We start from the raw sequence: 26,980 nt of genomic DNA, 5'->3' as shown, positions 1-26,980 counted from the left end.
CCGGAACCATATGACGTCACAGTTTCCACAGATCGTGTTATGTTTATTGTAAGAGCAAGCAGTGTATCTATGTACTACGTTATCTTTTCACAAATGTTTTTCACCACTAAAAGCAGACTGGCAAAACTTAAAAACGTTTTCTAGCTGGCTTTGATGTATGGTGTAAAGGTATGAGTATAGGTAGGGACTGGTCTGCAAAATTTACCATTTAGCCTAATCCAGATGGCGTACCCACGAATTGCTTTTGCATACCTCCGAAAATCTCAAGGCTTGAGAATTTTTTTGGTGGAGGGGTGGGTTTATACTTGCAGGCGTTTGCCGTATAGAAAGCTCTCGCGAACAAATCCACTTATAGATCTCACGAGGGTGTTAGATAAATTGCGCTACGCAAGGGAATTTTTGTTTCAAATATTTTAATAGAAAATAGGCAAAATGACGATTTTCTGTAGAATAATTTTTCGGAAGCGATAAAAATCGCTCAAAAGCGGGAGATTTGGTGCTCAACGCGGGAGAGCGGAAGAAGGGGTCTAAAATCTTGAGACTCCCGCCTAATGTGAGAGAGTTGACAGGTATGCTTTTGGGTGTGTGAATATGTGGGGAGGGGAAAGGGGGGTATTATATCGTGTGATCGGTGAGCAATGGCGTGCTACTTCGAGTAGAGAAGCCCGGCGAAATATCGATGTAAGTCAGTCGCCAACAGAAACGAGTTATGGCTAAAAACTTCTATGTATGGTGGACAAGCGGGAAATGTGGGATTACCGAACTGGGAAAATTGCAAGCTACTTTAATTTGAGAAACCAGAAGGAAGGTGCAAAGGTTTTAAGAAGCAAGAAGAAGCAGGGGAGTTTTTAAAACGACATAAAGAGAGCCATCCAGAGAAGAATCAAGACGATTCAATCGTCAACACATCCACTGAACTTTCAAAAGGCCCAGAGGAGTGCTTCAAAGTGAAGCACTCCTCTGTAAACGAAAAAATGGACAGCGTCATAGAAAAACTTTCCGTAGAGTTTAACGTGTCCTGAAGTCATTGGACCAGGGAGTCTGGAAGAAAGCGTAGCAGAAGAATTGCGCAGCGAGCGAAACATCAAGCCCAAATGTAAGAGAACAATCGACGGAATCAATGAGAATTGAGACACCAAGGAGCGAAGAGAGAAGCGGAGAGGGCCAGACCACGGCGATTGTGGCTACGGAATCAGCTAGCGTATCTGAGATGTCACAAACAGATCACATCGAATTGAGGTTCCTTGATCGGATCAAAGCACCTCAATTCGACGAGAATCTATATTGATTTTAGCAGACCCCATTCACGGAAGAATGACCCATTTTTCGACGGCCAAGGGGGTTGCGCGCGCACCTACATACCCCATGTGTACGCGGCTGAAATCTATACACATTTTTATATCAAGGAAACTTTGATATTGATTTTCTTTGATCTCTGTAGGTATCAGCTTTTTTAGTGACAATAATTTAAAAGCATTACTCGAATCTCTAAACAATCCGTCTTAGACTATTACTCCTATTACCAGATTACTCGATGTAATTAAAGAGCAAAAGGAATTTGAAGGACTTCGGATATACGGATGAATTTCATTTTTCTTGAGCCTTTGGCCCAGACAAAAATATGCTAAGTAGGATTGCTAAGTGATCTATAAGCTTCCTCTTTCCCTCTAGGCAATTCCTATCGCCGCAGATTTTTTTGTGCGATTCATTTCATGAGTAGACAGCTGTGTTAGGACAAATGGGAAAACAGATTGATGGATTAGGCTATCGAGACAAACTCACTTCAAGACATACGCCTGCAAGACGCGAATGTAAAACGCCACGGTACCGATAAGAGAACGGGGTAAGCCATATCATTACTCTATAGTTACATCTTTACATTTGCGTTCCTTTTGGTCTTATTGGGCCTAAAGACGATGTCCTCTCAGATTCTGCCTCATTTGGGTACTTTTATATATAGCTAATACCTAAAATGAAACAGAATTTAAAATGACTTGGTCATTTTTTTTTTAAATAAACCTGAGCGCTCATATAGCTGCTATTGAGCCGTCAGCTTTATTTAAAAACTGAACAACAACAAGAACAACAACAAAATGGCTAATCTCTACAGACACAATCGGATATTTCCATATCTTCCTTTCGCCCTAGAAATAACAGAGATGATAAAAAGCACAAAAAACGTATTTTTTGAGACTGGAATTACCAATGGGGCCCAAAAAGCTAACGATTACAAGTCCTCCAAAATACTATTTCCAGGAGAAGAATGTGGATGGTGCTTTTTATCATGTTTGGGGAGATGTAAGTATTTAAAGAAAAATAGAAAAAAATATAAAAAATTAGTATTTTTATAGCGCTACCCGTGATTCTCTATTTATTCACATGGACATCTCATGCGTGCCCAAAGTCCAATATTTATTTTTTTTGGATCAAGTCAGCCCCTATTTTTATCTCCAAGCCTGAATTTGCTTTGTAACTTGCTGCTCTGTTTTATGGGTGGGTTAGGGTTCGGTGGGGAAATAGAAGTCAAGCTGACGGTAAGGGGGCTCGATGGTGATATGGATGGTAGCACGGTAAAGAGTCAAGACCAGATGAAAGAGCCATTTTAACGATTTGCATTTTAACGATTTACGCCGATCAATGAAAATGGTGGGTGGTGGCAATGGCTTGTCTCTTTCACGATTTACCATAGCTTAAAAGCCCATCCACCTGTCCACGAATTGTCGAGAAACACCATCAACAGTTTACCGACAATAGAAAAAACGCACTATCGATCTTTATCTGAAACAGCACTCTGAAACATCATCTTAAATAGTGTAGAAAAAGCTGCACATTTGCACAGTCGGCTTAAGGTTGCAGCGGAATTCAAAAAGACAAAAAGTTAGGCAAAAGGGTTTTTTCAGCCAAAGAATATCTTTATGATAAGTTGGCTGAACCATGAACACAGCTGAGTTCTAAATGGTTTAGATAGCCCTGCCGGAGGCTATGCACGAAATACTATAATTGTAGCTTTGAGCGTTATCGTTGTATCATTTTGCTTAAGGGTTTTACAGAACAAAAGTGTATTCATTGGAATAGGGTTTTGACTTTAAATAATGGCTTTTATATTTTATCGCGTGATTGGCAAGCTGACATTTCAATGCTCCACTCGCCAGCATAGCAGGGTGCACAACTTTATTTTCAGATAAATAAAATTCATCTTCTGAAACATTCATGCTTTTCATTTATAAACTTTTAAAAACGTGACTTGTCTAAACGTATAGCAATTAGTGACTAGATCATGCCGACCTTAAACCACATTTAAATGATCCAATATAACATAGCTCATGTGGCCGAGCCATAATAGAAAATTGCTTACTATATAACTAAATTCGAATATTTTGGTTGCTAATCGAGGGTCTCCTGGAATAAAAGATTTCTAGTCAAATTAATGTATAAGCATGTGCCAAATTCTTTCTTGTAGGAACTCGATGGAACCTGCTCTACACGCCGTGACTGTGTCGACTTGTCTCTTGTGGTTGTTATCTACAGGTGAAAACAAATTAGGGGTCATTCACCGATTATTGTTTCTGTAGCTTTTTCACCATCCCGTTATCCCTTTTCTTCTTTCTATTCTTTTAGGGCGAATTAGAGCTGATTTTTAGCGAAACAGCTCTGTCTTTAGAGGCACACAACAACCCTGTGGTAATTTATTTCCTTGTTTCTACAATGATGCCGCAGATCCATCACATTAACCCTCCCTCCTACGCCCTTCCCCTCCCCATTAATGTTCTGACAAGGGTATCTTTTTGTCATAGGTTCATGCGCCAGCCCTCACAAGCCCGCTAGCCGCTTAGGCGATGGCTACGAAAACAAACTTTTGAAGGATCTGTTTTCAAATTACAACCCAAGTGTTCGCCCGGTCCTTAAAGCTACATCATCGGTCACTGTACAACTGGGCGTTTCCCTCCATCAGATTATCGACCTGGTACGTAAAGGCGGATTAGGGATTTGGAAGACCGATTGTCGCACAGGGCATTTAAAAGCTTAGATCTATCGGATTTCTCTTTCGGTTTGTGAAGAAAAAAGGCGGAGGAGAAAACAAAATTTTGTTGAATTAGCGAGTCGGGCCAACACCAAATGAACAAATACAAAATCACGGGCGATAGGATAGCATGAACTTATGTCTTGTTTAGTTGTAGATATATTTTACAATTATTGCAGTTTACTTTGGCATGAAAGATGCTTATGCCTATTGCACACTAGGTACATAACGACATGGGGGCGCGCACTCTTATCTTCGTATGTTCAAGTGTGAATGGTTTGAAATTTTGACATAAAAAACATGTTTTTTCTCTTATTTCGTTATGTCCACGTCGTTATGTCGGGCTAAACAGAGTGCGCGCGCCAATACCGTTATACCGTTATATCACTAGTGTGCACTAGGCATTACCATTGCAAGGGAGCAAACAACACTTAATCGAAATATATATTTCGCTTTGCAGGATGAAAGAAACCAAATCCTCATTTCAAATTTGTGGGTTCGTCAGGTGAGCGTCCTTCTAGTGTGTTCGAAAAGTCTTTGAAGGTATTCAAACTAAAAGAGAACACAGATGGCGACATTGGTGGATGCTAGAAGATCGTTTGCCTTGGTGATATGAGACCATTTGCACTGAAAGTGCGATGCACACTGGCGACATAAGCACGTGCTGTTTTATGTTCTCAAGTTCAAGTGTGTACATAAGGCATAGACATAACGCACTACTCAGTTTTCCTTCATTTAATTTGATCACTCAACCCGACACACACAACTTGAAGAATAAGGGCAATTTCTTACCCCTCAACCAAGGGTGTCTACAAAACGAAGACCTAAAACCTAAAACCTGTGACCCCAAAAGCTACGACCCCAAAATTTTGCCTTTATTATTTAGCCTGCCTTGTTTCCCAAAAGGGCTACACAGCGTGGAAGTTTCATGTGGAATCAGTGATCCTTATGAGAGAATAAGCTTATTCAATTTGTTTTTTAGTTGAGAAAAAGGAAACTACTTGTGTTTCCAGTTTGTCATTTCTTAAAACGCCGATAAACTCAGAAACCGGAATGTCACCCGGTAAACATTTTCGGGTGTTTCTTCCAAAATCTTAATTGCCCGCTAACTTACGGGAAATCGCTTCGTGTTCTAGTTGTGTCGAGTTGTAGAAAGTTTTCATCACAAAGAAATCCATTTCACTGCCCGGTAAAAAGTGGGCCAATCAAGGCTTACATCATTCTATCAGATTTCCCTCCAACCAATCAGGTTTCATCTCTGTCAAATGATTTGACATTTAGCTGTCGCAGTGCGCATAAAAATATAAACAGCTTTGCGAAATTATTAGAAGTTTTTCTACAAAATGAGACTATATGTACTTGTTCTTTGTCTTTCTTTCGAAAAATGTCGATACCACAGCAATTTTTGGGGTGAAAGTTGTCTACAGACATCGACAAAACTAGGATTTCAATAACTATTTAGCCAATCTATTCATAAACTTTAAAAATTATAATTTACTTGTCTGGAACCCACATCGACACGCTACGCAAAAGCCTTGTTTTGATAAACACTTTTCCTCGCCAGGATGTTCGAAAACTTTTCTAAATTACCGGTAATTGCCGGGTCTGTTAGGTTACCGGGAGAGTTCTGGGATAATTTCCGGGCAAAGCAGCGTGTCTGAAAAATGTGTGCAACTACAATTTTTAAAGGAGGAAAAAAAACTAGCTGCACGGCTGTCTCCCATTTTCTCGATTTTTAGCCTAAATAACAAGTTTCTGACTTTGAAACGCTTCCACGATTATTAAGAAAAGCCAAGAGATGTTTTTTAGATTGAAAAGCTGTGCATTGAGTGACCCGCAAATGCTCGGCACAGCATGAATGTAGCCTGGAGTTCGACACTTCTCGTTTTCGCCATAACAGCTGTGCAAAGAGAAAAAAAGTAGATGCACTTCCCTTTTTTCTTTTTGCCATTTAGCCAAAATGAAAAGTTTTAGATTTTAAAAACCTCCCACCGTTATTTAGAACCGTCAAACGATGGCTTCGAGCTTGAAAAAAGGCGACATGCGAATGCTCGGCACATAATGAACGATGCATGCTTCGTTCATACTTTGCCGAGTATTGGCGGGCCGCTTGTTGCATATCTTTTCAGGCTAAAAATCGTCGCTTGGCTGTTCTAAATAATCGTGGGAGTGTTTTAAAGCCAGAAACTTGTTATTTATGCTTAAAAAACGTTAAAAAACTGGAGACAGCCGTGCAGCTAGTTTTTTTCCCCTCCTTTACCGGAAGCCGTGAAAGTAGACACAGCGTAAATAATAACTGAAATTTTTTGGGAGTCCTAGCTTTTGGGGTCGTAGCTTTTGGGGTCACAGGTTTTAGGTATTAGGTTTTAGGTCTTCGTTTTGTAGACACCCCCTCAACCAAGACCACCTAAGATCATCCAAGTTCTTTTAGCTCTTTTTCCCAAGTTTAGCTCACAATTGACCGCATGCTCGCCATTTACTAGCCCTACAACTGCCAATATAATCATCTTTTAACACTTCAAAGAAATGGAACAACCCCCTTCTGACCTGGGATCCGACTCACTTTGGAAACCTGACGTCGATCAATGTAGATCCCTTGCGCGTATGGCGGCCAGACCTTATCCTGTATAACAAGTAAGACAACCCTCTTCGACTCACCAGTCGAGTATAAGAAGTAATGTTACGAGGTTTTGGGTGGTTCTTTTATGGTATTGGGGGTAGCCGGGGATCGTACATGCTGAGCAAGGGTTGACCGTCTTCTTTGTTCTTTATTGCACCGCTTGAGTGTTTACAAATGGTAGAGCTACCACTGGCTAGCGGGAGATTGGCTGTACGAAGGCAAGTACTTTTGGAAGGTAGTGAAGGAACATCTCTTTCCCGGAAAGTTGACGAAGCCAACTTTAGAGAGTCCTGACTAAACCAACCTAGAGCACTGCCGTGTAGTGTCCTCGCAACAGTTACAGTACAATCCTAGAGCTAGTTACTATGCTGCTCAATTTATACTAATCTCATTAATAAACTGGTCAAACTGGTTTAAAGGATGATGTAAGAATAGAAGATCGGGTGTTGACTTTGGGAAGAAAATCAACGATGAAATAATAAATGACTTAGAATAAATTCCTTCGATAGAAATAGCAAGAGCAGTATAAAAGGAATAGTTTGACTATAGTAATATGCAAAATTAAGTAATGTAACAGCGGTAAGATTAAGGATAAAAGTAATCGTTAAACTATTATTTTAGCCTGGCAAATATAAAACCTGTTTTGCTGAACAGTAACTACGCATGCTTAGTCAAACAATGAAGAGATCCACATAAAGCAAATAAGTGAAATGTCGAATGGAAAGTGAAAGTAAATATCTGACGTGTCGGAAACGACTTTTGCATTGATTAACAATTCCTTCATAACACTCGTCCTTCCTTTGAGAAAACTCGTCCTCGAGTTGAAATTAAATAAAAATATGAGTCATCCAATCTTTAGAAAATATAATCGTAATTCGACTTAACGTTTTGCCACAATGAGCATATATAAATTCGTAATTTTCTTCTTCCATCAATAACTTGCTTGTCATCATAGATATTCGTATCTGCTTCTTGAAAAATATACATATATGTAAACTTGGCTCTTTGAAAATTATCTTGAATGCATTTAAAATACTTCTGAAACAACTTGTAAAGATAGAATTATACTTCAAACTCCTTTTTTTGTTCAAATGGCGAACGACAAGCTAAATAAGCTATAATATTTGCTAAGCTGGAGAAATAAAGATATTTAATTCAAAACGATATGGAAAAGGAAAGGAAACTGATATAAGACAAAACTGTAATCAATAAAAAAAACGATCGACACTGTGATCAGTAGTGATACTATACTTATCTATATTCCTACGAGTTAATCTGTGATCAATTTGCCATACACAGAGTTCTTCTTGCTACTTTATGGTAAAGCTTGAGGTTTTTTTTTTTCGCTGTTGTTCTTGCTCTTTTCGAGGTCTCTCTTCACTTATCTGTTTTTATTCTTGCTATTCCTTTTGATAGCTTCCCAAAGTTCTTCTTGTTTCTTTTCTTTTTTTTTTCTTGTTAGTTGAACTGATGACGTGTCCGGTTGATTTGTGTTTTGTCAACTCCTTAAAAGAAGACTTTCTGTGGCCAACAGCTTACCCAGTGGGTTCTCCGCCAGTGTTACGAGGTTTTGGGTGGTTCTTTTATGGTATTGGGGGTAGCCGGGGATCGTACATGCTGAGCAAGGGTTGACCGTCTTCTTTGTTCTTTATTGCACCGCTTGAGTGTTTACAAATGGTAGAGCTACCACTGGCTAGCGGGAGATTGGCTGTACGAAGGCAAGTACTTTTGGAAGGTAGTGAAGGAACATCTCTTTCCCGGAAAGTTGACGAAGCCAACTTTAGAGAGTCCTGACTAAACCAACCTAGAGCACTGCCGTGTAGTGTCCTCGCAACAGTTACAGTACAATCCTAGAGCTAGTTACTATGCTGCTCAATTTATACTAATCTCATTAATAAACTGGTCAAACTGGTTTAAAGGATGATGTAAGAATAGAAGATCGGGTGTTGACTTTGGGGAGAAAATCAACGATGAAATAATAAATGACTTAGAATAAATTCCTTCGATAGAAATAGCAAGAGCAGTATAAAAGGAATAGTTTGACTATAGTAATATGCAAAATTAAGTAATGTAACAGCGGTAAGATTAAGGATAAAAGTAATCGTTAAACTATTATTTTAGCCTGGCAAATATAAAACCTGTTTTGCTGAACAGTAACTACGCATGCTTAGTCAAACAATGAAGAGATCCACATAAAGCAAATAAGTGAAATGTCGAATGGAAAGTGAAAGTAAATATCTGACGTGTCGGAAACGACTTTTGCATTGATTAACAATTCCTTCATAACAGTAATAGCCTGCTTGCAGGCGGTACTCGGTGTTATTATCGCGGAAAACCCTCTCCGTTCGGTGATCGGGCGCCACCCCCTCAGGAACCACGCGTCTTAAAATATAAGATGGCGCCCGATCACCGAACGGAGAGGGTTTTCCGCGATAATAACACCGAGTACCGCCTGCAAGCAGGCTAAACAAGTAATAGAAATCACTTTGACTCACCAGTCTCGAAAAACAAGTACACAAATCAATAAAATGAGATAAAGTGAGATAACAAGTTGCTATCATTGGAGAGAAATGAGCCGTTACTGAGTAATTTACTTTTCCAACTTTCTTAGTGCAGACCGTGATACGGATGGGGCTCTGGATCGATTTTACACCAAGGTTCAACTGAAATTTGATGGTTCAAGCTTGTGGCTCGCGCCTATCATCTTCAAGAGCACCTGCAAGTTTGACGTAGCTTATTTCCCATTTGACGAGCAGGTGGGTTACGTGATCTGTATACAAAGTATGCAATTTTTTAGTACGCTTTAAAAGTAGCTTAAAAGGTGCTAGGCCATAGAATAAGAAGCGCGCTTATGAGGCGCAATACGTTCACAATAAATAAAATGTCTAGCATTGGTATAGCGCAAATTAACATTAAAAGAGATGAGCTCGAAAGTGCGCCTTCACATGTGACCGACTTAACTTGTCAGTTTGTAGATATTGACAACTCCACGCAGTTTACAATCATAAGTGTGTGAGTACTGTCACTGAAGTAGTGTGTGAGTACTGTCACTGAAGTAGTGTGTAAGTACTGTCACTGAAGTAGTGTGTGAGTACTGTCACTGAAGTAGTGTGTGAGTACTGTCACTGAAGTAGTGTGTGAGTACTGTCACTGAAGTAGTGTGTAAGTACTGTCACTGAAGTAGTGTGTGAGTACTGTCACTGAAGTAGTGTGTGAGTACTGTCACTGAAGTAGTGTGTGAGTACTGTCACTGAAGTAGTGTGTGAGTACTGTCACTGAAGTAGTGTGTGAGTACTGTCACTGAAGTAGTGTGTGAGTACTGTCACTGAAGTAGTGTGTGAGTACTGTCACTGAAGTAGTGTGTGAGTACTGTCACTGAAATAGTGTTTAAGTACTGTCACTGAAGTAGTGTGTGAGTACTGTCACTGAAATAGTGTGTGAGTACTGTCACTGAAGTAGTGTGTGAGTGCTTTGTCACTGAAGTTGCTACAGCGGGTGCCCCGAGCATACATATATGTCTTATCTCCCAGTAACAAATTTCCACGCGCGCTCATTGGTCAATACGACTCACGTGCACATTTTCACCGGACAAATATCAGGCGATAACGTCCAACCAATGTGATATCTGTGCCCTTTGGCCCACTGGGATATCGGCAGATAATGTCCGCGGATGAGAAATGGTCCTCAAAATTTATTTCACAGGTGCCATCGAATCTTCGCTTCTCGGCCAACTGCTTATTTTTCGCACCATTTCTCATCCTTGGGCTTTATCCGCCGATATCCCACGCCAGAAGGGGTTTATTTTCTAAACTTCCCCAATACAGGGTAATCTGCAGTGTGAGACGGGATCTCGAGCTTAACGTCCTATCCCTGAAGACGAGGGATTTACTGTCCCAAACTTTTTTACCCCTTTTATTTTATCCCAGACGAGCTGCCCTGAACCGGGTTTGAGCCCTGGTACCTTCCCCACTCTCAATTTACAGTGTTGTATTTCTCATTAAGAGTTGCATTCTAAAGTTTGGTTCGTGGACCTACGACGGCTTACGACTAAACATCGTCCCCGAGAACGGCACAGACATTGGCATAGACAAGTAAGCTGATTAAACAAAGTGAAGATGTTTTAGACAAACGTTTTTATAGCCTACCTTGTTGTTCAACATGCTGAGGCACTTTTCGCACTGACAACCTCGTAGAGTGCCATATTAACTCATGAGGATAAAAGTGAATGTAGTGATACTTTGATGTAAAGTTACATCCCATTCAACACGTCTAAAATGAAACTGGAAATTGTGTTTTATCAATGGACGAGGAGCAATAACCCGAAAGATGCAAGAACTAGGAGGGTAATGCTCTATTGAGTCTAATCAGGACCATCACCCCGCGGCGTTCATTGTAATCTACCATTGCCATCTATAGCCAAGAAGATTCAACTACCCTAACCCAACCTAACTAATCTTAATAGTCTATCATGTTTTTATAGGTTCGTTAGTAATGGAGAATGGGAGCTTACGGGTGTGTCAGCAAATCGTAATGTCATGTTTTATGACTGCTGCGTAGAACCCTACCCGGACGTGACTTTTACGCTAAAAATCCGCCGATTGACGCTCTTCTATTACATGAATATGCTAATACCATGCTTCTTAATCACAGGTAAGTCGGTTTACAAAGTGGGGGTCGTACATGCAGCATACAACATGCTTCCTTCCAACTTGTGCCCTTCTCAGTAATAATAATATTGATATTTATCTAAACACGAGAGAATTTACAGCATAACTATGTGGTCGTGTAATACCTATTTACTCACACTAATTACTTAAATGTGGACTTTAAAAGCACACTAGCATACACACATTGGCACCAGTCGCGCCAAGACGGGACGCTAGCACAGTCTATTACCCGTGCAGTTCGGCAACCATGGACAGCTGTTTCGTCCTTATTAGGACTCGTCAGCATGGCATAGCCGGTTTGCCTCAGCTGTCCATGGTTGCCGAACTGCACGGGTAATAGACTGTGCTAGCGTCCCGCCTTGGCCCGACTGGTGTAAATGTGTGTATGCTAGTGTGCTTCTAAAGTCCACTAATTACCTGTCAAAACTTTACTTACCAGTGCCGTGTTAGCAGGCATATCGAAATATCAGAGGGGCACAATACAGAAACATTACGAAAACGTTGACGGGCACAGCCACGCCCCTACTTGTTTTTTTACTTATAATTTTTGAAAATATTAGGAGGGCACGTGCCCCCAGTGCCCCAACCCCTGCTACTAATACGGTGATTAAAGTTCTTAAAACCTTTCACTTATATCAATCTAGCCAAAACAAAGCATAGATAAACTTTCAAATTCTAAAAAGGGAATTGAATTTTATTGAAATTTGAATTTTCTACAGATCTTTGAAAATTTTCCTGGCCGCACGAGAGGAGATTGAATCGAGTGAATAATTCTAAGTTTGGCGGGAAAATCTGAAACAACGTATTTTCCTTAAATCCGTTAAAATTCAGAGAAGGCAATACAACAAAATATTGGCGAATTGTTTTCTATTACAATTCTACCCACAATGAAGCGAAGAATAATTTAAAGTCGAGAATTGTATGCGAAAAAAGAAAATATCGTTTTGTTGTAGGTTTCAAAAACAGCGCGCGCTCGTGAGAATGTCGCCATTCTTGATTGCGAATGCAGCGCGCGCGCACAATGCAAAAACAATTCAAAGAATAAAAAATATCTGCTGAATTTTGCAGATTTGTTCCCTGAAGTTAAATAATCATTTGACTACCAGGTTAAGATATAAAGATGACGGCAAAAGTTGTAACCACAACGTTCTTCAGCAATAACTAAGAAGACATGTAGACGGGAAGCGGTTAAGCGCGCGCATATGTTTTCTCCTGTAATTTGGATAGAATCAAAAAGTCCAAACTGAATGAATGAACCCAATGAATACAATACACCAAAAACTGTTATGGTACAACTTATAGATAAGTGTAACTCTGAGGCTCAGCTTAGGGAAAGGGAAGGCCAGTGGGCTTATCGGCTTAAGTCTATCTACCCGCGGGGTCTTAATAGTGATGACTTTTTTTGTAGTAGGAACCCACGTAGAGTAGATGTGTAAATTCTTTTTATCCATAGCGCGCGCTATTCTAGAAAATGCGCGTTTTTGTCAGTTGTAATGTTTTTGCGTCTCGCGCCACTATTCTGATGTAAATAAGCTTGTAACGATTCACCTTCTTCAGTCTGCCCTGAAGAAGTCTTATTAAAGACGAAAATTTGGCAGAGTCGATTTCCAGTTTTTGGTCTCATGTAATTTGGTTGACATCTCGATCTACGTCACAAATGACTTGACCCGGGCCTTTCAGTTCAAGGCCTTTTTTCCGAAGGTTGACCAAAATACCTCAATACTACAGATTTGAATTATTCGCGCGAATGCGTGTTTTACAGGGTCCATACGAACGACATACCATTTGGAAAATGAAAATATAAAGAATTGACAAAGGTTATCAACTCTGAAAGGTTATATGGACTTTAAATAACTGACAATAAACTGACGTACCCTAATTCTAACTACCTAAACTAGCAGATTCACAGTCTGCATTTTGCCTCTATTGCTGTGTTCTCTAGGCTGTGTTTTGCCTCCATTCGACCCTCCCAAGCATTACCCTGCTGTGGTTTGCCTCCGTCCGACCCTCCCAAGCATTACCCTGCTGTGATTTAACTCCATTCTACCCTCCCAAGCATTACCCTGCTGTGTTTTGCCTCCATTCGACCCTCCCAAGCATTACCCTGCTGTGTTTTGCCTCCATTCTACCCTCCCAAGCATTACCCTGCTGTGGTATGCCTCCATTCTACCCTCCCAAGCATTACCTTGCTGTGTTTTGCCTCCATTCTACCCTCCCAAGCATTACCTTGCTGTGTTTTGCCTCCATTCGACCTTCCCAAGCATTACCCTGCTGTGGTATGCCTCCATTCTACCCTCCCAAGCATTACCCTGCTGTGTTTTGCCTCCATTCTACCCTCCCAAGCATTACCCTGCTGCGATTTAACTCCATTCTACCCTCCCAAGCATTACCCTGCTGTGTTTTGCCTCCATTCTACCCTCCCAAGCATTACCCTGCTGTGTTTTTGCCTCCATCCTACCCTCCCAAGCATTACCCTGCTGTGGTATGCTTCAATTCGGCCCTCCCAAGCATTACCCTGCTGTGGTTTGCCTCCATTCTACCCTCCCAAGCATTACCTTGCTGTGTTGTCTTCATTCGACCCTCCCAAGCATTACCCTGCTGTGTTTTGCCTCCATTCTACCCTCCCAAGCATTACCCTGCTGTGTTTTGCCTCCATTCTACCCTCCCAAGCATTACCCTGCTGTGTTTTGCCTCCATTCGACCGTCCCAAGCATTACCCTGCTGTGTTTTGCCTCCATTCGACCCTCCCAAGCATTACCCTGCTGTGTTTTGCCTCCATTCGACCCTCCCAAGCATTACCCTGCTGTATTTTGCCTCCAATCTACCCTCCCAAGCATTACCCTGCTGTGGTATGCCTCCATTCGACCCTCCCAAGCATTACCCTGCTGTGTTTTGCCTCCATTTTACCCTCCCAAGCATTACCCTGCTGTGTTTTGCCTCCGTCCGACCCTCCCAAGCATTACCCTGCTGTGTCTTGCCTCCATTCTACCCTCCCAAGCATTACCCTGCTGTGTTTTGCCTCCGTCCGACCCTCCCAAGCATTACCCTGCTGTGTTTTGCCTCCATTCTACCCTCCCAAGCATTACCCTGCTGTGTTTTGCCTCCATTCTACCCTCCCAAGCATTACCCTGCTGTGTTTTGCCTCCATTCGACCCTCCCAAGCATTACCCTGCTGTGTTTTGCCTCCATTCTACCCTCCCAAGCATTACCCTGCTGTGTTTTGCCTCCATTCGACCCTCCCAAGCATTACCCTGCTGTGTTTTGCCTCCATTCGACCCTCCCAAGCATTACCCTGCTGTATTTTGCCTCCATTCTACCCTCCCAAGCATTACCCTGCTGTGGTATGCCTCCATTCTACCCTCCCAAGCATTACCCTGCTGTGTTTTGCCTCCATTCTACCCTCCCAAGCATTACCCTGCTGTGTTTTGCCTCCGTCCGACCCTCCCAAGCATTACCCTGCTGTGTCTTGCCTCCATTCTACCCTCCCAAGCATTACCCTGCTGTGTTTTGCCTCCGTCCGACCCTCCCAAGCATTACCCTGCTGTGTTTTGTCTCCATTCTACCCTCCCAAGCATTACCCTGCTGTGTTTTGCCCTTCCCAGGCCTGACCCTGCTGTCGTACATACTCCCTCCAGAGTCTGGCGAGCGTATCACGCTAGTGGTGACCAGTCTTCTGGCGCAGACTGTCTACATGCTACTAGTGTCTGAGATCATGCCACCTGTGGCCGAGGTCGTGCCTCTCATCAGCATCTATTACACCACAGCGATGTTCATGGTAACAGTCTTCAAATTCTAGTTATATTCTAATTCTGCAGAGTGATTGGTTAGCCTGATTGTAGGATGTGGGCATGAATACCACCGGAGCAAGATAATGACCATTTAGGCGTGGCTTTACCCTCCAATTTTCCTAATGCTTCTTATCGTTTCAATTTTTATTCCCAATTTTCTGTTGTCGTTTATGGCTGCCAGTCAAGCTATCTGTTTTTATACCAACAAAATATAAACAGCGGTAGATCTACTACCGAGGGGTCTATTTTATTATATTAGAGTTCTTAACAAGCATGTACTTACGGGTTTACGGTGCTCTAATGAAATATATTATATCGTATCATATCAGAGCTGCTTTGAGATGTTTTTCGCACAGCTTAATAAAGTGCTAGAGTGATATGTATCAGCTGGATGCTACACATAAGCCCATGCATGTTTTAACTAGTATTGTTCTTACAAAATCACTATTTACTTTTCTCAGGTTGGGCTATCGCTTGCAAGCACGTGCGTTGTCCTTCGATGTTATTATCGACAAGCTCATCGTACAGCCATGCCCCTCTGGCTCCGGTATCTGATATTCGACATTCTATTCCGACTGACTGGGAAACTGCCATCCCTCTCCCCTACTAACACCACGCCCACAAACCTAGGAACCCACGAACAGTCCCATAGCAAGATTGTCCATGGTGATAGTAATAAACCGAAAGTGGGCTCACAATACAATGTGGCATGCATCGACCACAAGGCAGGGTACCCGCACCTCAGTACTTCCTCTCATTGCCAGAACTGCAAGATGGCTCAACACCATCTAGCTGACAGAAGTGTTATCTACCGTGGGGAAACAATTAGAACCAGCCCCATGGAAAAGGATGTTCAAAGAATTGCAGAGATCCTTAAAGAAAGAGATCACATCGACAGCAAACTAGAGGATTGGAAGAAGGCCGCTGTTATTTTGGATAAATTCTTCTTGTGGGTGTTTCTTATTGTTTTCGTGGCAGCTACTCTAGCAGTGTTCTTGGCTGCTCCAATCAACAGATATTACTAAGCCCTTGATACGTAAGACATACTATTCATCGGGCGGGCGTTGAGCTCACCACTATGGCCCAAAATTACATCTCTTGCCTGGTTTGATTCAAGTTTCGTGTCACAAGTTAGGAAACTATCGCCCCTGTTTCAAGCCCGTCGCCACGGAAGTGTCCGCCTCTGTTTCTAGAGTACCCTGAATCGACTGGGGACGAAATAAACCCTGATCTAGCAGTGACTACTCTTAGAGACAATGCTTTCTAACAATAAACAAATTAATTAATAATTTTAAGAAAGTACGTGTAGTTTACAAAAGCAGCAAAAGACACTCATCGGCTTAATAGCAAAATTAATTTTCTTTAATGAAATTAAATTTGCCAATTTGTACTATAACAAATAACTATAAAACCGTCTGTGAAACTATTCTGCACACGTCCTAAAAGATATTTTTCGCTCGTTTTTGACTTTCAAATCATCGATTGTATGAGATCATTAAAAACTAGTCATTGTTATTCAACAATAAAAACCGTTTTCACGATGTTGCGTGCGCGTCTTAATTAAATGCCACAGACTGGCGGGCCATAGCAGAATAAATCTTTATTATCTTTAATAAACGACACCGTATTTTCAGTGCCGACCCCTAAAAATTATTTACAGCGTCAGTGTAATTTACTTATGCTAGTTGCTTTAAATTTTGTTTCTTTGAGAGGTTACCCGAAGGATTCAAAATAACGAGAAATATATGCTACTCACAACTTAAATCGACCTTTCAAAACGCTCCCTAGTTTGTGGTCTTTCTAACGTCTTTCCTGGAAGTATAACAAGGCCGCCAAATATCAATGATAAAGGCCTTATTTCTTGTTTTTAATTTTTTTTTTTTGCGCAGCAAAAAGTCATAAAAATGTCCCGTAAATCCGGTAAAGAAGCAACTTTGATCCCCGATATATTCTCCATGTTTACAACTAAGTTTACAACTTAGTAGTCAGGCCATATTACCATGGTATATACCTCTGTTCACGGACACTGCAGGCACAGCAAAAGAAAATTTATGAAAGCCTTGAGTACACGGTCCTGAGTACACGTTCTACCTCGTATAATTTGGCTCCCGCGGTCTGTATCGTTTATTAAAGGCCCAATAAGCATCCAAGACTACATCAGATCGAGGCTCTATTTTAGCGCTGAGCTAAAATAGAAAGTCTACAAATTGTTTCAAACTTTTAAGAAACCTCTTATATCGTTGTTAAAATCGCGTTAAAATCTTCGATATGCGGTTCAAAGTTTTAAATAGTTATTACTTTATTGTTTTACAACAATACCTGGCAAATAATTCTAAGATTTATCTATATGCAGCATTTATGCGATGTCATACGAAAGCGCTTTTACCACCTCGAGCCGAAGGCCGAAGGTCACAAAAAATTGAAGTATGTAAAAAGGTTCGTAAAACTTGTATTAATAATTCACTGACGTCCAAGAACAATACGGAATTCCTTTTGCATTTTATGAGTATATTAAACGCAAGATTAGAAAAATGTTCGCTTTAGTCCTTCGCTTTTTTTGCGTTCGTGTCGATGCCAGTATCTTGCCCTATACGCTGTGTCTACTTGCACGGCTTCCGGTAAAGGAGAAAAAAAAACTAGCTACACGGCTGTCTCCAGTTTTGTCGATTTTTAGCCTAAATAACAAGTTTCTGGCTTTAAAACGCTTCCACGATTATTAAGAACAGCCAAGCGATGACTTTTAGCCTGAAAAGCTATGCAACAAGCGGCCCGCAAATACTCGGCAAAGTATGAACACATTTTTCAGACACGCTGCTTTGCCCGAAAATTATCCCAAAAACTCTCCCGGTAACCTAACAGACCCGGCAATTACCGGTAATTTAGAAAAGTTTTCGAACATCCTGGCGAGGAAAAGTGTTTATCAAAACAAAGCTTTTGCGTAGCGTGTCGATGTGGGTTCCAGACAAGTAAATTATAATTTTTAAAGTTTAGGAATAGATTGGCTAAATAGTTATTGAAATCCTAGTTTTGTCGATGTCTGTAGACAACTTGCACCTCAAAAATTGCTGTGGTATCGACATTTTTCGAAAAAAAGACAAAGAAAAAGTACATATAGTCTCATTTTGTAGAAAAACTTCTAATATTTCGCAAAGCTGTTTATATTTTTATGCGCACTGCGACAGCTAAATGTCAAATCATTTGACAGAGATGAAACCTGATTGGTTTGAGGGAAATCTGATAGAATGATGTAAGCCTTGATTGGCCCACTTTTTACCGGGCAGTGGAATGGTTTTCTCTGTGATGAAAACTTTCTACAACTCGACACAACTAGAACATGAAGCGATTTCCCGTAAGTTAGCGGGCAATTAAGATTTTGGAAGAAACACCCGAAAATGTTTACCGGGTGACATTCCGGTTTCTGAGTTTATCGGCGTTTTTTAAAACGTCCAGTTTGTCGTTTCTTTTAAGAAACGACAAACTGGAAACACAAGTAGATCACTATTTCCCAATTAAAAAACAAATTGAATAAGCTTATTATCTCATAAGGATCACTGATTCCACATGTAACTTCCACGCTGTGTGCCATGATTCTGCGAGGTTTATTTTGCCGTGCGAGTCTTGATTTTGAAAGGATCGGTGGGTTTGTTGAGCACAAATTTGGTGGTTGTCGGAGTTTGCAACCTTTTCTCTTTTATATACAGAAGGCGACGGGAATTCGCAGCGGCTAAAACAGCTTAGAATGGCAAAAAATGGCGGGTTTGAGTAGCAGCAACGTCAAGTTCCTGTTTTATTTTCAAATCAGCATATTTATTTCAACGAGATTTGTTCGCTCATACAAACTCTGTACGCTCATACAAACTCTGTAATAAACCTACACTTGCCGTGAGCCTGGGCTACCTGTGGTAAAACTTGTATTAATCATTCACTGACGTCCAAGAACAATATAGAATTCCTTTTGCATTTTATGAGTATATTTAACACAAGATAAGAACAATCTTTGCTTTAGTCCTTCGCTTTTTTGCGTTCGTGTCGATGCCAGTATTTTGCCTATAGGGAATCTTGTACGCATTGCGTGATAACAATCACAACGACTACAAAGGAATTTGGGTTTAGTTCTCCTGGATAGACCTGGAAGTCAAAGTTTTTCAGAGTTTAAGCCACTCATTCGCATATAGAGGGAATAAAAATAGCAGGTTCGATTCAAAGGTGAGCCTCGATGCAACCCTGAAAATGTAAGAGGAACAAACAAATGTAGAAGTTTTGTCGTTAGTCGAATTTGCAAATCATAGCAATGAAATATATTATTCCTATATTCTCCTCGATTTCTCGCTTCATGGTTATTAACCTAGAGTTTTAATTACAGCTTATAGTACTTATCAGTGATAAAACAAAGAATAGTTTCGAGTTTGAGTGATCGTGTGGAATAAACCAACATCTTTCCCGATAACATCAATCTTTATTTATCAATGATCGTTATCCTTAAGCACGCATTGCTTGGTCGTTTCTTCGTTACGTTAGTTCTTGTCTTCCTAAATACTGTGGAAACAGTGGCTGAAAAGCTTTCTTCACCGGCGAAAACAAGATGAAACACGCACCTCGAGTGTCGGTAGTGAATAATTATGCGTATTTTAGTCCTACAATCAAATCGCTCGCAAGACAATGGCGCTATTTCAAAACAACAACAATCGCTTTGGTTGCCAATGGTGCTTTAACCTAATACACCTTTTGCTGTTCATTAACGGGAAAGGGACATTCATTTGTGCCAAAAGTTACATCGATAGCGTGTATTGTACGTTTATCAACATCAAACGAAACATCATTTAGCGTGACTCGACTTTCAATAACAATAATTGAATATTCGTGAACATTCATTAGCATCAACGGAGAAACAATAACGCCCTAGAACATTCAATTCGATTGGAACGAAAATTCTTTTGCGCGCAATGAAAATTCAATTGCACGTTTGGACAATCAGTAGAGTTTAATGACAATCAGTTATGCGAAATTGAAAATTCATTAGTGCTATTAACACAGCGAGGTATATAGGTTTGCATAAAACGAAACCATTGCCCACATTTCGCTCCCGTGACTGTTCCTATGTTGTAGCCTCCGATGTTGAGAAATGGGCTGTAGGGCGGTAACTTTTTAGCTCAGTGTTTGGGACGGTATCTAGTGGGTTATGGTGCGCTGGTACACCGTCGTAAATAAAAAATGACGTTTTCGTTGGGGTAAAGATTCAGTCGTGTTTGTGAAGTCGTTGAATCTTTGTGAATTCATTCCCCCGATGATAGAAAAGTGGAAGATAAGACCGTTAGTGGGCAAAATAGCCAAAGTGACTGTGATATTTCTTCCAATTTGACCACATACTTGGCGGTACGCCCTCTCCCCTCTTCTAGCTCTTCCCTGTGTTCGAGGGGTTTCTTGGCGGCATTTCTCATACAAACGTTTTCTCTTTTTCTATAGCGAACGAGTGAGTATATATTTTTTGCTTTGATAAACCCTCCACAAAAATTGTTGTTTGTTTGTCTTGTTTTTGTGTTAAAAATTATTTATAGGTCTATATTTCTCTTAATTTTAGGAGCCCACTGTTTAAATAAAAGAGAAAAATAGTTACTATAATGAAATTTGTCTGAAAAGGCTTATTGTCTTTGTTTATGTTAATAGCACTAATGAATTTTCTATTTTTTATAACTGATTGTCAATAAACACTACTGATTGTCCAAACGTGTAATTGAATTTTCGATTGCATGCAAAGAATGTTCATTCCATCCCTAATGAATGCCCAATTGCGTTATTGATTGTCCGTTGATGCTATTGAATGTTCGCGCATATTCAATCATTGTTATTGAAAGTCGAGTCACAATAAGGATGTTTCGTGCGATGTTGATGAACGTACAATGCACGTTAACGATACAAGTTTGGCACAAATGAATGTCCCTTTCCAGTTATTGAACAGCAAAAGGTGTATGTCGGCAGTTGAAAAGCCGTTTAAAAGCATCCGCTGACCAAAAACATCAAGGAAGCAAATCATGCATATGAAAAGCTCATAAATTTCTTAACAGCTTGACGATGGACGAAACAATCAAAGTACGCTTAGCACTCGAAAGCGACTATATGCAAGTGGTGAAAATGTCAAAAGGCATCTACGAAGGGTTTGACTACCTTCCACAGTGTTACCATGTGTGGCTACGTCAGCCAAACCGGCACGTTTTTGTAGCGGTAGCCGGGGAACAAATCATTGGTCTGACTTCTGCTTGGCTGATTGACAATGGAAAGACGCTTTTATCTCAGGCAGGCAGAGTGAATCCGGACTATCGCGGGCAAGGTGTCTACAGAAAGCTCGAAAAAGAAAAATGCAAGTTTGTCAAGGAAAAGTATCCCAAAGTAAGGGTAATGAGAATGACTGCTGACAATAATGGCGTGTTAGTTCACTTGAAAATGGGGTCTCAAGTGTTTTACGAATTGGCTCATATACAATGGGAGCTAAAGGGGGAAATTGGAAAGGGCCTGCTAGATGCATTCCTTGAAACAACGGACAACATTGTACCATCGCCTTATAGTAAGGGAGAAGTTAAGGGGAACATAATAAAAAATAAAGGTGCAGTGGACGCGCTATTTCTGAAAGGTGATGCTCTAATAAACTGGGAAGTGTTCAAAGTAGGTGAGCAAACAAACTTCGACTTAATATTCCTAAAAGATGATCGAATGTTCGCTGTGCAAACATCCCTCGACACTTTTCCAGAGTCATTTAGTCATGGTCGGCTGGCTGCGCGTGCGGTATACCTGTGGACGTGTACAGTGTACACCGCAGACCCAGTCCACCTTCGAGCACACTTGAAGCAGCAACTGAGAGTGGCAATGGGGGTGATTCAAGGAGCATTCCATTTCGAAGTGTTTTGTGACAAGGATCTTGCTCAAAAGTGTCAACATGATGACCCAACAGCTCGGAGAACATGGAGTCTTTTTATACTGGAGAGGGATTTAAATAGCACCACCATTATAGACAACCTCTAAGAACAAATTACTATTTTTGTTTGGGACTCTACAGATGGAAGCCCAAGACCAACCATCCGTGAATAACTTCAGTTTTGATCAGTTCATACTTACATACCTGTCAACCTCCGAAAATCTCAAGGCTTGAGAAATGTTTTGAGGGAGGGGTGGGGTATATTTTTTTTTTCCGGGAGGGGTGGGGTGGGTTAAACCTTGCAGGCGTTTGCCGTATAGAAAGCTCCACGAACAAATCCACTTATAGATCTCACAAGATTGTTAGATAAATTGCGCTACGCAAGGGAATTATTGTTAAAATATCTTAATAGAAAAGAGGCAAAATGACGATTTTCTATAGAATAATTTTTCGGAAGCGAAAAAATCGCTAAAAAGCGGGAGATTAGGTGCTCAACGCGGGAGAGCGAGAGAAGGGGTACAAAATCTTGAGACTCCCGCCTAATGCGGGAGAGTTGACAGGTATGTACTAGGCGCTAGCATAGTCCCAGGCTCTGTATATGAAAATTTAAATTTCAATCAGAATCCATGTGTGTGCATCTAGCGAAAAACTGAGCCAGTTTACCCACAGACCTTTGAAGTATTATTCACCTCCAATTCAATGCAGTGTACATGCAGTGACCCGTGCATAATAGCAACTGTGTGGTTTGCCTCCATTCTACCCTCCCAAGCATTACCCTGGTTTGTTTTGTCTCCATTCTACCCTCCCAAGCATTACCCTGCTGTGTTTTGCCTCCATTCTACCCTCCCAAGCATTACCCTGCTGTGTTTTGCCTCCATTCTACCCTCTCAAGCATTACCTTGCTGTGTTTTGCCTCCATTCTACCTTCCCAAGCATTACCCTGCTGTGTTTTGCCTCCATTCTACCTTCCCAAGCATTACCCTGCTGTGTTTTGCCTCCATTCTACCCTCCCAAGCATTACCCTGCTGTGTTTTCCCCTTCCCAAGCATTACTTTGCTTTGTTTTGCCTCCATTCTACCTTCCCAAGCATTACCCTGCTGTGTTTTGCCTCCATTCTACCCTCCCAAGCATTACCCTGCTGTGTTTTCCCCTTCCCAAGCATTACTTTGCTTTGTTTTGCCTCCATTCTACCCTCCCAAGCATTACCCTGCTGTGTTTTGCCTCCATTCTACCTTCCCAAGCATTACCCTGCTGTGTTTTGCCTCCATTCTACCCTCCCAAGCATTACCCTGCTGTGTTTTCCCCTTCCCAAGCATTACTTTGCTTTGTTTTGCCTCCATTCTACCCTCCCAAGCATTACCCTGCTGTGTTTTGCCTCCATTCTACCCTCCCACGCATTACTTTGCTGTGGTATGCCTCCATTCTACCCTCCCAAGCATTACCCTGCTGTGTTTTGCCTCCATTCTACCCTCCCAAGCATTACCCTGCTGTGTTTTGCCTCCATTCTACCCTCCCAAGCATTACCTTGCTGTGTTTTGCCTCCATTCTACCCTCCCGAGCATTACCCTGCTGTGTTTTGCCTCCATTCTACCCTCCCAAGCATTACCTTGCTGTGTTTTGCCTCCATTCTACCCTCGCAAGCATTACCCTGCTGTGTTTTACCTCCATTCTACCCTCGCAAGCATTACCCTGCTGTGTTTTGCCTCCATTTGACCCTCCCAAGTATTACCCTGCTGTGTTTTGCCCTTCCCAAGAATTACACTGCTGTGTTTTGCCCTTCCCAGGCCTTACCCTGCTGTGTTTTGCCCTTCCCAGGCCTGACCCTGCTGTTGTACATACTCCCTCCTGAGTCTGGCGAGCGTATCACGCTTGTGGTGACCAGTCTTCTGGCGCAGACTGTCTACATGCTACTAGTGTCGGAGGTCATGCCACCTGTGGCCGAGGTCGTGCCTCTCATCAGCATCTATTACACCACAGCGATGTTCATGGTAACAGTTTTCAAATTCTAGTTATTTTCTAATTTTGCAGAGTGATTGGTTAGCCTGATTGTAGGATGTGGGCATGAATACCACCGGAGCAAGATAATGACCATTTAGGCGTGGCTTTACCCTCCAATTTTCCTAATGCTTCTTATCGTTTCAATTTTTATTCCCAATTTTCTGTTGTCGTTCTTGGCTGCCAGTCAAGCTATCTGTTTTTATACCCACAAAATATAAACAGCGGTAGATCTACTACCGAGGGGTCTATTTTATTCTATTAGAGTTCTTAACAAGCATGTACTTACGGGTTTACGGTGCTCTAATCAAATATATTATATCGTATCATGTCAGAGCTGCTTTGAGATGTTTTTCGCACAGCTTAATAAAGTGCTAGAGTGATATGTATCAGCTGGATGCTACACATCAGCCAATGCATGTTTTAACAAAATCACTATATACTTTTTCTCAGGTTGGGCTATCGCTTGCAAGCACGTGCGTTGTCCTTCGATGTTATTATCGACAAGCTCATCGTACAGCCATGCCTCTCTGGCTCCGGTATCTGATATTCGACATTCTATTCCGACTGACTGGGAAACTGCCATCCCTCTCCCCCACGGACACCACGCCCACAAACCTAGGAACCCACGAACAGTCCCGTAGCAAGGTTGTCCATGGTGATAGTAATAAACCGAAAGTGGGCTCACAATACAATGTGGCATGCATCGACCACAAGGCAGGGTACCCGCACCTCAGTACTTCCTCTCATTGCCAGAACTGCAAGATGGCTCAACACCATCTATCTGACAGAAGTGTTATCTACCGTGGTGAAACACTTAGAACCAGCCCCATGGAAAAGGATGTTCAAAGAATTGCAGAGATCCTTAAAGAAAGAGATAACATCGACAGCAAACTAGAGGATTGGAAGAAGGCCGCTGTTATCTTAGATAAATTCTTCTTGTGGGTGTTTCTTATTGTTTTCGTGGCAGCTACTCTAGCAGTGTTCTTGGCTGCTCCAATCAACAGATATTACTAAGCCCTTGATACGTAAGACATACTATTCATCGGACGGGCGTTGAGCTCACCACTTTGGCCCAAAATTATATCTCTTGCCTGGTTTGATTCAAGTTTCGTGTCACAAGTTAGGAAACTATCGCCCCTGTTTCAAGCCCGTCGTCACGGAAGTGTCCGCCTCTGTTTCTAGAGTAAACTGAATCGACTGGGGACGAAATAAACCCTGATCTAGCAGTGACTACTCTTAGAGACAATGCTTTCTAACAATAAACAAATTAATAAATAATTTTAAGAAAGTACGTGTAGTTTACAAAAGCAGCAAAAGACACTCATCGGCTTAATAGCAAAATTAATTTTCTTTAATGAAATTAAATTTGCCAATTTGTACCATAACAAAGAACTATAAAACCGTCTGTGTAACTATTTTGCACACGTCCTAAAAGATATTTTTCGCTCGTTTTTGACTTTCAAATCATCGATTGTATGAGATCATTAAAAACTAGTCATTGTTATTCAACAATAAAAACCGTTTTCACGATGTTGCGTGCGCGTCTTAATTAAATGCCACAGACTGGCGGGCCATAGCAGAATAAATCTTTATTATCTTTAATAAACGACACCGTATTTTCAGTGCCGACCCCTAAAAATTATTTACAGCGTCAGTGTAATTTACTTATGCTAGTTGCTTTAAATTTTGTTTCTTTGAGAGGTTACCCGAAGGATTCAAAATAACGAGAAATATATGCTACTCACAACTTACATCGACCTTTCAAAACGCTCCCCAGTTTGTGGTCTTTCTAATGTCTTTCCTGGAAGTATAACAAGGCCGCCAAATATCAATGATAAAGGCCTTATTTCTTGTTTTTAATTTTTTTTTTTTTTTTGCGCAGCAAAAAGTCATAAAAATGTCCCGTAAATCCGGTAAAGAAGCAACTTTGATCCCCGATATATTCTCCATGTTTACAACTAAGTTTACAACTTAGTAGTCTGGCCATATTACCATGGTATATACCTCTGTTCACGGACACTGCAGGCACAGCAAAAGAAAATTTATGACAGCCTTGAGTACACGGTCCTGAGTACACGTTCTACCTCGTATAATTTGGTTCCCGGTCTGTATCGTTTATTAAAGGCCCAATAAGCATCCAAGACTACATCAGATCGAGGCTCTATTTTAGCGCTGAGCTAAAATAGAAAGTCTACAAATTGTTTCAAACTTTTAAGAAACCTCTTATATCGTTGTTAAAATCGCGTTAAAATCGTCGATATGCGGTTCAAAGTTTTAAATAGTTATTACTTTATCGTTTTACAACAATACCTGGCAAATAATTCTAAGATTTATCTATATGCAGCATTTATGCGATGTCATACGAAAGCGCTTTTACCACCTCGAGCCGAAGGCCGAAGGTCACAAAAAAATGAAACTTGTATTAATAATTCACTGACGTCCAAGAACAATACAGAATTCCTATTGCATTTTATGAGTATATTTAACACAAGATAAGAACAATCTTCGCTTTAGTCCTTCGCTTTTTTTGCGTTCTTGTCTATCTAATGTGTTTATTTATTCCTATCGCAGCCATAGGACTGAATTACAGGAACAATTACAAAACATTTAAATACTTGACAGAAACAAAGTCGCTGAGCCTCTTGGTTCTTGACGGTGCAGCATGCCAGTATCTTGCCCTATACGCTGTGTCTACTTGCACGGCTTCCGGTAAAGGAGAAAAAAAAACTAGCTACACGGCTGTCTCCAGTTTTGTCGATTTTTAGCCTAAATAACAAGTTTCTGGCTTTAAAACGCTTCCACGATTATTAAGAACAGCCAATCAAAACGACTACAAAGGGATTTGGGTTTAGTTTTCCTGGAAGTCAAAGTTTTTCAGACTCTGAGCCACACATTCACATATAGAGGGAATGAAAATATCAGGTTCGATTCAAAGGTGAGCCCCGATGCAACCCTGAAAATGCAAGAGGAACAAACAAA

At 41.1% G+C, this 26,980-nt stretch overlaps 3 protein-coding genes across 6 annotated transcripts; all 3 read left to right on the top strand.

The window, feature by feature from the left end:
• The first annotated feature begins 42 nt into the window (after window positions 1-42).
• On the top strand, window positions 43-25,531 carry LOC5515576 (neuronal acetylcholine receptor subunit alpha-4). 4 transcript variants are annotated; one of them, XM_048723822.1, is made up of 11 exons: window positions 43-168; window positions 3,461-3,528; window positions 3,795-3,964; window positions 4,482-4,526; window positions 6,546-6,655; window positions 9,253-9,397; window positions 10,644-10,732; window positions 11,122-11,291; window positions 14,911-15,083; window positions 15,558-16,151; window positions 24,999-25,531. In XM_048723822.1, the coding sequence occupies exons 2-10, from the start codon at window positions 3,468-3,470 to the stop codon at window positions 16,119-16,121; spliced, it is 1,527 nt and encodes a 508-aa protein (XP_048579779.1). In that variant the 5' UTR covers window positions 43-168; window positions 3,461-3,467; the 3' UTR covers window positions 16,122-16,151; window positions 24,999-25,531. The 4 variants fall into 4 exon arrangements, with proteins under 4 accessions (XP_048579779.1, XP_048579780.1, XP_048579778.1 ...); XM_048723823.1 differs by having other exon boundaries at window positions 72-180; XM_048723821.1 differs by lacking the exon at window positions 43-168 and adding an exon at window positions 485-1,843.
• On the top strand, window positions 20,933-22,252 carry LOC5515575. The gene has a single exon (XM_032385222.2). It carries the CDS (start codon window positions 21,166-21,168, stop codon window positions 22,108-22,110), a length of 945 nt encoding a protein of 314 aa, XP_032241113.1. The 5' UTR covers window positions 20,933-21,165; the 3' UTR covers window positions 22,111-22,252.
• On the top strand, window positions 23,908-25,015 carry LOC125561105 (neuronal acetylcholine receptor subunit alpha-4-like). Its single transcript, XM_048724396.1, has 2 exons — window positions 23,908-23,991; window positions 24,452-25,015. Exons 1-2 carry the CDS (start codon window positions 23,908-23,910, stop codon window positions 25,013-25,015), a joined length of 648 nt encoding a protein of 215 aa, XP_048580353.1.
• Window positions 25,532-26,980: the final 1,449 nt, after the last annotated feature.

Source organism: Nematostella vectensis, chromosome 2, assembly GCF_932526225.1.
Source record: "Nematostella vectensis chromosome 2, jaNemVect1.1, whole genome shotgun sequence".
NCBI lineage: Eukaryota > Metazoa > Cnidaria > Anthozoa > Actiniaria > Edwardsiidae > Nematostella > Nematostella vectensis.
Note: the sequence above shows the minus strand (reverse complement) of the source record. Positions and strands in the feature narration are given on the sequence as shown.

Coding starts and splice junctions, on each gene's coding strand:
- LOC5515576 (XM_048723820.1), top strand. CDS start 2,264: ATGTGGATGGTGCTTTTTATCATGTTTGGGGAGAT. Junction 9,398..10,643: donor ATTTCCCATTTGACGAGCAG/GTGGGTTACGTG, acceptor TTTCTCATTAAG/AGTTGCATTCTAAAGTTTGG. Junction 10,733..11,121: donor ACAGACATTGGCATAGACAA/GTAAGCTGATTA, acceptor ATGTTTTTATAG/GTTCGTTAGTAATGGAGAAT.
- LOC5515575 (XM_032385222.2), top strand. CDS start 21,166: ATGGACGAAACAATCAAAGTACGCTTAGCACTCGAAAGCGACTATATG.
- LOC125561105 (XM_048724396.1), top strand. CDS start 23,908: ATGCTACTAGTGTCGGAGGTCATGCCACCTGTGGCCGAGGTCGTGCCT. Junction 23,992..24,451: donor ACACCACAGCGATGTTCATG/GTAACAGTTTTC, acceptor ACTTTTTCTCAG/GTTGGGCTATCGCTTGCAAG.